General features: G+C 48.2%; 1 protein-coding gene across 1 annotated transcript; it reads right to left on the bottom strand.

Moving 5' to 3' along the window:
* Positions 1-489: 489 nt before the first annotated feature.
* Nkx3-1 (NK3 homeobox 1) lies at positions 490-4,502 on the bottom strand. Its single transcript, XM_021181909.2, has 2 exons — positions 4,153-4,502; positions 490-3,318 (listed from the first exon to the last, which is right to left on the bottom strand). The coding sequence occupies exons 1-2, from the start codon at positions 4,496-4,498 to the stop codon at positions 2,894-2,896; spliced, it is 771 nt and encodes a 256-aa protein (XP_021037568.2). The 5' UTR covers positions 4,499-4,502; the 3' UTR covers positions 490-2,893.
* Positions 4,503-10,656: the final 6,154 nt, after the last annotated feature.

Here is a 10,656-nt window from a genome sequence, read left to right as displayed (position 1 = left end):
AGGGATGTTTTGAAAACTGCTGTGATCATCCTGTTCCCTCAGGGTCACTACATACATGAAAAGTCTTCATTTACACACAAGGTATTCCAACACGGATGCAGGTGATGAGTTTTAACTTTGAGACAGGGTCTCATGTTGTCAGGTTGGTCTGAAACTCACTGTGTAGCCAAAGAATATGGCTTTGAACTTCTCATCCTCCTGCCTCTGCCTTCTGAGTGCTGGGATGACAGGGACAGCAACACCAGCTGCGGTGGGTGGAAGTTTAGTACAGGCAGACCTGTCTTTTCCCTCCTCTTGATTTACCAGGATGGCAGGAGAGGCCACTGCGAAAAGAAACCCTCGTGGCTACTTGCTGAATTGTTGCTTTGATTGATTTTGTGTCTGTAATTTGTCAGGCCAGCCAGGTGTCCTGTGGGAACATGGCCACCATGAAAAATGCAAGCTAAAAAGAAAACCCATTTGTAAGAATCTGAAAACCACACGCAGGTGTCTAATAAAGACATAGAGGCTTTATTTTAAAACACTCATAGATTGCAAAAAAAAAAAAACCATAGAAAAATAAAGTTTGATCGGAGTACTATACTAAATGCCAAGTGACAGACTTTTCTGTTAGAGCGGGGGTTTGCTAACTGATTGATGAAACAGGACAGAGATATGTCACCCAGGTGATAGCCACAGCAATACCTTTCCCATTCACAGGCTGGAGACAACAGGCCACATTTCTACCAGTTCAGGTGTGGGTGAATGAGTAGTTCCAGTATGGAGAAAGCAAAATGGAGTCAGCCTTCCCCAAAATAATTTTAAACACAAGCCTTTCCCTTTCTGACTGTGCCACACACTAGAATAGTCAAACTTAGTGAAAGTGCATGCTGAAAAAGATTCTAGTCAGAGTGAGAGGAGAGAAAGTACTGATAGGGAACTCAGAGCCAAAAGATGGATAGAAAGAAAAGAACTGGACTCCTCCGGCTTTGATGTGGTCTAACGCTACCACAGTGGTCAGCAACCAGGGACACCGAACAATACTTTAACATGGGGACCTGGGCTGTAAAAGAACAGGGTGCAAGCCGACAACTTTTTATCAACTTCCTTTGGCAGTTTTGCCACCAACAGTAAATTGGCCCATTTAAAAGGAGGAAATTAAAAGATTTCTCCCTGTATAGCACTGAGTGGTGGGATAAAGGGATTTCCTGGCCCCAGAAAGTCTCATTTGTTATAAGTGTGCTCCACCTCCTTTATCTCCCATTCAGCAGGTTACCTGAGATATCAGGATGGAAAGGGAAGGTCAACCATTTCTCTTTTTCACTCCTACCATTTTAGGGTAGTTCCTAAGCATAGTTCTCCAAAGCATTTGCGTGTGTGCGCGCGCACACACACACACACACACATCTGTGGCTGGAAGCCGTGGTGAGGTTGTATTTTGAAGACAGTTTGCCTCTCCTTGCTGGTTGGCTTGGGCTGACAGCAGGACCTCTCCATCTCCCCCAGATCCCTCAGCAGTGCCAGCCCTTTCTTTTGTCCTGTTCTTCCTTATGCATGAAAAACAAGCACCCCTAAACCTCCTCTGCCTACAGGGATTCCCAGGACCCCAACGGGCATCAGCCTTTGAACTGTAACACAGAGCTAGCACAAAGCCCTGTGAAAGAACCTGTCATCTTCAGCTCTCATGTCTTTAAATAGGGCTTGGGATTTAATGCTGAGTATTTTTAAAGGAAAGAGATAGGAGTTGCTAGGTTTTTTTTCCTCTCTCTAAAGTATGTCATATTTTTAAAGGGAAGAGATGAGTTGCTCATTTTTTTTAAGTATGTCATAATCTGTCTGTAGCTAGTTAAGTTGTTAAACCAAGAAAGGTAAACCTTGGGAGGTGGTGAGAGCAAATCTTACACTAAATGAGACAGGCACAGATGAAAAGCGTGAACGGAGAAGTCCTGTAGGAAAGAACAAGAAATAAAAAGGAGGGACGGAAGGTCCTTTGTTTAAAATTAATGGCACCTCTGTCATCACAAAGTGTGAATTTTCAGGCCAGGGAAGCTGCAGGCCCTCCTGAGTCTAAGCTCTCCCCTGAAGGCAGGAAGGGCAGGAGAGGCCTTTTCTTCACTGCTAATATAAAGTCCTGATGGAAGCCGCTCACCTGGTGTGTGGAAACCCCATAGGCCCATGCCTTGGAGAGGAAGTCTGTTTTGCAGCCCACCCCTGCAGGCAAACTGTTTACACAGCTTGTCTTAACCCCCTCCGTGTGTGTACCCTGCCACACTCAGGCTGCCCTGTAAATCCTTGGACTGGCACATCACTGTGAAAAGGGTAAATTGAAAATTCCACCTTCCACCCCCTTCACGTTCTATGCCAACCTGCCTCAATCACTAAGGGTCACCCCCCACCCCCATTCTTCAAATCTTCCATTTACCCTCATTTTTACAAGTGCAGAGAGAAACTCTGGCCAGAGTCCAAGGCCAACAGGAGACCCAAGTTTAACGCAAGAGGAAATCCTCATCTAAGGGGCCATCCCTCCCCTTGCTTGGCCCTTCCATGATACTCAGTCATGGGAGAGGATGGAGTTGCCACAACAGAATTCCTAGGAATGATATAGCCATTGCATCTGTAGCCATTCTAAGTTCTGGAAACAAGACTCGAACTTGTCTGGCTCTCTCTAAACAGGGGATCCGACAGCAGTCACCTACAGAACACTTGGAACTGGGACTATATCTTCAAATAGTCACTGCCCCAGATCTTTCACCTGCCCACCAGAGAAGAATTGGAGTGTTCCCTGGGAACTCCCAACAGTTTGCATCTGTAAATTTCTTGCTTCCGACTCCTTGACATCAGCCACTGTGGCTTTTTCCCAGAGACCCCCAGGGAAGACAGTTTCTGATATATGCAGTTATCAGCGGAACTGTTGTTACCAGAAAGATGGATGCCAGCTGCCCAGACAGTACAGGTAGGGGTAGTAGGGATAGCTAGTATACACGGAGACCAAGGAGGTACTGGGCAGGCTGTCATCTTTCAGGGCTGGCAAAGACAATGGTGAGTTCTTCTCCAAGACTCCCAGGTCTTCCGATAGCTGCTTTCGCTTAGTCTTATAGCGTCTGTTCTGGAACCATATTTTGACTTGGGTTTCGGTGAGTTTGAGGTTCTTGGCCAGGTGAGCCCTTTCGGGGGCAGACAGGTACTTCTGATGGCTGAACTTTCTCTCCAACTCAATCACCTGAGTGTGAGAGAAGGCGGCCCGGGAGCGCTTCTGTGGCTGCTTGGTGACCTGGGGGGGACTTGATAAGTCCCCTGGATTATGTTCACAGTCCAACAGATAAGTCTCAAAATGTGCATCTGGAGAAGAACAGAAGGAGAGAAGAAAAGTTACATATTAGCCCAGAATTCAAACCACCTTTCTGTTTTCTGCTAGTGAACAAAAAGCCCACTGTCATCTGGATACATTTCACTTTGTTTGCAAGACTAAGAAACTACCCTGAAGAAGTGAGTAGGTTTTTTTATACTATGTATTTGTTTCTAATAATCAGTGTGAACTACATTCAGGTCTTAGCGGTTTACAGTTGATCTTTCTGCCTTGTTGTTTTACATCAGTGAAATGTGGATCCCGGATGTGTGTTGCAAAGAGAGGTGGGTAAGGTGCCAACAGGGAAGACCGAGGCATCGGCATCGTAGGGACATTTAAGTGGGTGACAGGTTTGTGGGGGCGAGCCAGGTGGCCTGGGATGGTAACCAGTTCATCTCCTGCCCTAGTCCTCTTTCTGTAACTGTGGCTTAGTCACCAGCATGAAAAGTGTTTGGGGCCGGAGGATAAAATTGGACGCGATCCTATTTCTAAAGACTTAAAAGAACATCCATAATTTTATGGCTCATGGAATGGAGACGAAGGGAACTTAAGAGTGGGCTTGATTTATGAATATTAATGGTTATCGTTAGTTCTAGTAGCCAGTGGTAAATGTCTGCAGCCGCTGGAAAAGAGTCAAGTCGATGGCAAAGTTATTAGCTGCTCTCAGGGTTGATGCTCAAGGTGGCTCGGTGCGGAGGACAGCGAGGTCCTTTCTGTGGCCATGCCCCCACCCCCAACCTCTGGATTCCTGCAGCCAGAGCTCCGGGCCATTAGCCCAAGAGCGGTCCTTTCCTGTGCATGGTGCTCGCTTGGTCTACTCCGCTTACCAGACTCGGGTTCAGTCGGTGTCTCCGTGGGACTACGCCGGATACTCGGCGGGACCTCCGGAGCCACGCCGCGACCCCCTGCTTTGTCGGGCTCTGGAGCGGAGTCCCTCCTAGGGTCCGGCGAGTGCTGCGGATTGCCTGAGTGTCCCCCGTGCCGCTCCGCGCGGTCCCGCAGGATGTCCTGGATGAGGAAGGAGGTGAGCCGCTTGGACTGCGTGGGTGGCGCTGCCCAAGGACTGCGGCCACCCGCCTCCACCCGTGGCTCTCGGGGCTCCGCTACCCTAAGCATCCCTCCTCCGCTGCGCGCCGCTTTTGCTATCACCGGGCCGCGCGCACTTATAGCCATGCTGAGCGCCGCGCCGCCTGCCCATTGGCCGCGGGGACACGGCTGCGCCCCGATTGGCTGCCGCGGGCTCCAGGTGACCCTCAAGAGGCGAGTCCTGGGCGGATTAGGCTCTAGAGCCCTTCCCTGATGAGCCCTTAACCTCTCCTGGTTCCCCTCTCAAGCCCTTTCCTAGAGGAGCCACAAACGCCAAATTCTTACTGGAATCAGAACTGAGCAGGCAGGTCGCTTCCACCTACCCTAATTGTGTTCAGATAGTAAGAGAGACTGATAACAAAGCCAGATCTACCGAGTCTATGGTGGTCCAAGGTCTGACAATCATGCTCATTATGGTCCCACCCTGGACTCCCAACTGAACACATCTAGACAACCAGCAGAAGTCTATTAGGGAAGGTCCGAGAAGTATGACAGTGCCTCGTTTACTGAGTTGACCAGGTAGTGTAACACCAGGAAAGGGTATTCTTAAGAAATAAATACTCGCTGGGCAGTGGTGGCGCACACCTTTAATCCCAGCACTTAGGAGGCAGAGGCAGGTGGATTTCTGAGTTTGAGGTCAGCCTGGTCTACAGAGTGAGTTCCAGGACAGCCAGGCCTACACAGAAAAACCCTGTTGAAAGAAAGAAAGAAAGAAAGAAAGAAAGAAAGAAAGAAAGAAAGAAAGAAAGAAAGAAAGAAAGAAGAAATAAACACTCAAGCTGTGTGTGGGTGACATTTCTTTAATCCCAGTGAAGAGGGACAGAAGTAGGTGGATTTCTGTGAGTTTGAGGCCAGCTTGGTCTATATAGGGATTTCTTGGACAGCCAGGTCTACATAATGAGGCCCCGTCTTTAACTAACTAACAACTAAACAACTAACAACTAAGCAACTAACAGCACACATGCACAAACCAAACTAACAAAAGAAATGAACACTCTAGCCCAGGCTCCTCATGTCTGTCACTTAAATATCACATGGTTTGGAACAATGCTTTGGATTGGTAAACACGACCTATCTGAGCAAAGGAATGTGCTAGAATACAACATTCGGTGGAAACCGAGGAAAGCCTACACTGATTTTTTTTTTTTTAATTAATGGATGCAATTAGAGTCTGTTGTGGTCTAAGGCACCAGGACTCAACTGGAACCTGCTCTGCAGGGAACCTTGTATGTCTGGGGAGAAAGAAAGGGGGACAGGCCCTTGAGAATACAGCAACTTCAGAGGGAAACTGGAATGGATAACTGGAAGGCCTTCAGAAAAGCCCTCTTCTGCATTTTACCTGGACTTATTTTCCTTTAAAATTTAAATATAGATTTTTGAAATAGTTACAGGTTCATTGGGAATTGCGAAAATAGCAACTCCAATGTCCCTCATTGCAGTATGTATGTATGTATGTATGTATGTATGTATGTATGTATGTATGTATATAGTGTGTGGGGGGAGTCTTCCTCCAAGGCCCACACATAAATGCTGTCCCCCCGCTGAGGTAGTTTGGAGAAGTTTTGGGCCTGTAAGGGCTGAAGCCTAATGAGAGGTCCTCAAATCGTTGAGGACATAGAGACTGTAGAGCCCCAATTTCCCCTCCTCTCCCGGCCCTGGTGTATGGATTTTCCCACCAGCCCGTGCCCCTCTCATGTTGCACTGCACCCCTTATTAGGCCCCCTGATTTTGGACTTGAAGCTCTAGACTCATAAACTAAAGCAAACATCGTTCTACTTAACCAGTCTGTGGCTGGTTCTTGGTGGGAATAACATAGATTTAATGTAGCAAGTCTCCGTTCTCTACCCAGTGGTGCAGTGGCTATGCCAGGCTATGGGTGACGGGTAGTTCCTTTGGATAACTAACCTGGTCAGAGGATTAGTGAGGCTTACCTGCGGGCGTGCCTGTGAGAGTGTTTCCAGAGAAGGTTAACTGGGGCGGGGCGGGGCAGGGGCAGGCATCTGCCTTAAATGGGTAGTTTCATTTCAAGGGGGGGAAAGCAAACTGAGTACTGGTGTATCCCCGTGTTTCTTGGCTGACTGAGACGACTGACTGAGACGTGACTGTACAGTCCTGTGCTCCTCTCACGATGGCAGACTATACCCTCAAACCACGGGCCAAGGTAAACCCTTCCTTCCCTAAATTCATTCTGTTGGATATTTGGTCACAATGGCCAGGAAATTAAAAAAAAAAAAAAAAAAAAAAAAAAAAAGATAGCTGAGACAAGAGAAGCAGAGTGACAGGCCTAGCCGCTCTTCTGTGTGACTGTGCCACTGTTTCCACAAGCAACGAGTGTCAGATATCTGAAACCTTATTAGCCCTGGCCATTCTCTTTCTTTCAGCCATTAACATGGGTACAGTGCTATTTGAGTTTGGCTTTAGTTTTTCGATTTTGCACTCGACTGTTGATGATGTTGATCTTGGCCGGGCACAGGTCTTCATTGATGAGACAGTATAAAGTCCTCGTCTCAAAATAAATCCCAGAGGGCTCAAAGATGTAGATGCAAACAGGCACACAGGAGAATTTTTTTTTTTTAAAATCAGGCTCATTGAAAGAAATGCAAATCAAGGGGCTTGAGGGATAGCTCAGTGGAACTAGAGCTCAATTCCCAGGATCCTTGTCAAGCCTTATAACTGCCTGAAGTACCAGCCTCAGGGGATCTGATGCCTGACCTCTGACCTCTGCAGGCACAGCTATGCAAATACACACATATTTTTAAAAAGTAAATAACATTGTTTTTTTTTTTTTTTAAAAAAGAAGAAATGCAAATCAAAGCCACATTGAGATACTCCTTTTTTAAAATTTATTTATTTTTTATTAGATACTTTCTTTACTTACATTTCAAATATTATCCCTTTCCTAGTTTCCTCTCTGAAAATTCCCTATCCCTCTCCCCCTTTACCCTGCTCCTCAACTTACAACTCCTGCTTCCTGGCCCTGGCATTCCCCCACACTGGGGCATAGAACCTTGGATAGTCCTTTCTATGCATCAGATTGGGAAAGATTTTGTTAAGGTGCCATCCAAGCGGTGAGTAACTGCTGGGGGCAGAAAATATGCCGATTTACATATTTGGACGGTATCTGTTTACATTAAAAATGGACATATCCTTCAACCCAGCTAGTTTGGCTTCTGCCCTGGAAACTCGTAAATATACAATGTACTGACTTGGGAACCTGGTTTTAGTCTGGTCATAGACTGGTTCCTGTTGCAAACTGAGCTGTAGAATCAACTGCGCGTGCAAAAGGGTGGCCACAAGTGCTCCGTATCATTTACACGCAGACATGCACATATATGTCTTCAGCAGGACAGTGGTGTCTGCTCAGTGAGGTGGAGGCAGGCTGAGAGAAGGGAAGGAGGGGAGGCTAACAGGATCTATTTGTTTGTGTTCATTTGTAGTTCTTAAAAATTATAAATCTAGGGTAGGAGAGATGGTTTAGTGGTCAAGAGTGTTCGCACTGCCAGGTGTAGTCATGGACAAGATTCTAGTTAATAGGAATTGGCCAGCCCGGTGGCAGGGAGGTGGGGTGGGTGGGGGTGGGGGTGCATCCAAGCCTGCTGACCTGAGTTGGATCCTTGGAGTCTACATAAAAGTGGAAGGGAAGAATTGTCTCCACAGAATTGCCCTCTGACCTCCACACACGCATGCTGAGTGCCACGCGCCACCACGGCTGATGACATCACTTTCTCAGTGTCTGCCTTCCTGTTACAATACTTCTCAAGAGGACTTTCTAGGTTTGGTCTCCTGCTTATACACCATGACGGGGTGTTTTCTGTGGAGATCCTTTGCTAGTCCAGAGACTAGATAAGACAAAGAAGGGAGTGGGGATCCTAGGAGAGAGGACTAAGAAGTCACAGGAAGTACTTGCTATCTGTACCCAAGAGAATCCAGGTTGCCACTGCTGCGGGAGAGATGCCCCGCCCCCACCCTCCGCACTCAGCCAGTTCTTCTCTCCTCCCTCTCGGTTCTTCATAACAGTTTCACCGTGCTGTCTTCTTTTCTCTTTTGTACCCCTACTTCAGACCTTTGTTCTAGTCCCCAGTCCCCACTGAGAGAGGATGTGCTGTGATGTTTCTGTCAACAGAGATCCCCCTCACCCTCTGCCACCCCATCTTTCTCAGCATCAAAACAAAACTCCAGGCCAGGCACAGCATCAGGCCCTTGACTTTCACAGTTTGGGGTGGGGCAGAGAACATATTCCCTGGTTTCTTGGGTGCTCAGCAATTGGCATTGAGACTTGTCCCTTTGCTATTTGGGGGAGGGGGCTGACCCAGAATACTAAATGTTGGGGTCTGTTTCTACTATGTTCTTGTGTCTATTCTATTACATCAGCAGGAAAGGCCCAAGAGCCCAAGATTGAGGGGCTGCACCTGCCATGACTTCTTGCTTATTCATAACAAGGCAGACAGTACAACAGAAATGTAAGGAGGGAAAGGGGGAGGGGTAAAAGCTGCAGCCAAGCCTATCCAATCAGGAACCCATTTCCCCACCAATCATGTTAGCCCATCCCTGAGGGCTTCTAGAACCTTCAGAATCTTCTAAGATTCCCACTTATTCCTATTGTTACCATGGCAACAACCTTTCAACATGAGGATCTGAGGGGACATCTAAACCATGGTATCTCAAGAGGACAGAGATAGGACGCCGGGCCCCTTACAGCACGCTGCCTGTCTCAGGATCCTGGACCCTGTCAGACTGTAGATTTCTCCTCAGCAAAGCCTAGGTGGGCATTACAAGTCTGCACATCTAGCAAGGTCCCAAGCAGTGCCTGGTGCTGCAGCAGGGCACCTGCACCTCTAAGGGGTGGGTGCTAAGATTCCTGAACAGCCTGCAGGGGGGACTCTGTCTATAAGGAGTAGTGAGGTGAGATCCCTGAGCAGGTCGGTGAGGGAGCGAGGGTGTGATGTGATTGGGGTGGTGGCTACAGTAACCCCAGATCTCCAGACATGTCTTGAAACTCCACATCTCCCTTATGCCTGAAGCTTTAGCTTCACCCAGAAAGTAGCCAGGCTTCCTATCCCACACCTGCTCTTAGGCTCCTCTCGCTCTATCCCAAGACACTGTGAACCTCCAAGCATTGGAGACTGGGACTGTTCCCACCAGCTTTCCCCTGTGTCTCTCTGTATGGCCCTGGGGATCAGGCTTTGGAGAACCTTGGTGGGTAGCTTTACGATGCTCCTCATCTTGTTCACACTTAGCACCCAAGAATAGCCATGGAGATTCGTTTAGCAGTGGGAACTCAGTAGTATTTTGCTATTAATACAATAGTGCCCTGGTGACCAGCCACCCTTTCTTCCCCCTCCACAGCTGCTGGGCCTGTGTCTGCAGAAGTGTCCCTATCCTCTGACTGGGTGGCCGGACATGATCTGTTGAACAGCTTAGCAGAGACCCTCACCTGGGAGACACATTGGGGATGTTTGTCTAGAGGAGGGGCCTTTGACCTTCTCCCTGCTCTGGCTAGCTAGCCCTGGCAATTCGATACCGCCCCTCTGCCACTGTCTGTTGCTCTGAGAACCTCCATGATGCCAAGGAGGTTGTGAGAGCCTTGCTTACCCTACAGTGCCGGTAATGATCATCAGAGGGCAGGTGGCCAATAAGAAGGTGGCAGAGGGGGTTCTTAGAGATGGCACGGGGAAATGGGATGATGACACGACACTGCTTGGCTCTGCAGAAAGTTCTATCTGCTTTGAACTAGACAAGACCTACAGAATCTGTGGGGCTGTCCCAAAAGAAAACTATTTCATCTTAGTACTGTGTCATCCAACAGATATCTCCCCAGATTCCATTTTGAAAGACATAGCCTTGTTTCATAAGACAGGTGTGGAAACTCCAGCCATGAGCCGGTATTGTGACTGAGTGGAGGCCCTGACATTCCCAGTGATGATGGTGAGACCGGCTGGGCTGGGCTGGGCTGGTGTTTGGACAGCTTGGAAGGGAAGTGGCCACCCAGTGTTGGGGTTGGATAGAAGGGCAGACCCTCAGGACCACCCTGTAGCAGTGTCCAGGTCCTGTAATGTCTTAGGACAGAGGACACCTTGCATTCTGGTAATGTGTTTATCCAAGGCCCGTTTCCCCATGGGAAGCTGGAGAGAGGATTGAGTCAGGAGCAAGCTGAGAGGCAGGGTATAAACAGGAAGTGGGCCATAGTCCCACTTACACACACACACACACACACACACACACACACACACACACACACACACACA

The sequence above is a fragment of the Mus caroli genome, chromosome 14 (assembly GCF_900094665.2).
Source record: "Mus caroli chromosome 14, CAROLI_EIJ_v1.1, whole genome shotgun sequence".
In the NCBI taxonomy this organism is placed as follows: domain Eukaryota; kingdom Metazoa; phylum Chordata; class Mammalia; order Rodentia; family Muridae; genus Mus; species Mus caroli.
The sequence above is the reverse complement of the archived record's forward strand: the minus strand, read 5'-3'. Positions and strand labels throughout refer to the sequence as shown.

Bases quoted from the DNA above. Each gene is read 5' to 3' on its own strand.
- Nkx3-1 (XM_021181909.2), bottom strand. From the start codon at position 4,498: ATGGCTATAAGTGCGCGCGGCCCGGTGATAGCAAAAGCGGCGCGCAGC. The intron at 3,319-4,152 runs GTAAGCGGAGTA...GTTCTTCTCCAG, and splicing joins ACCGACTGAACCCGAGTCTG to ATGCACATTTTGAGACTTAT.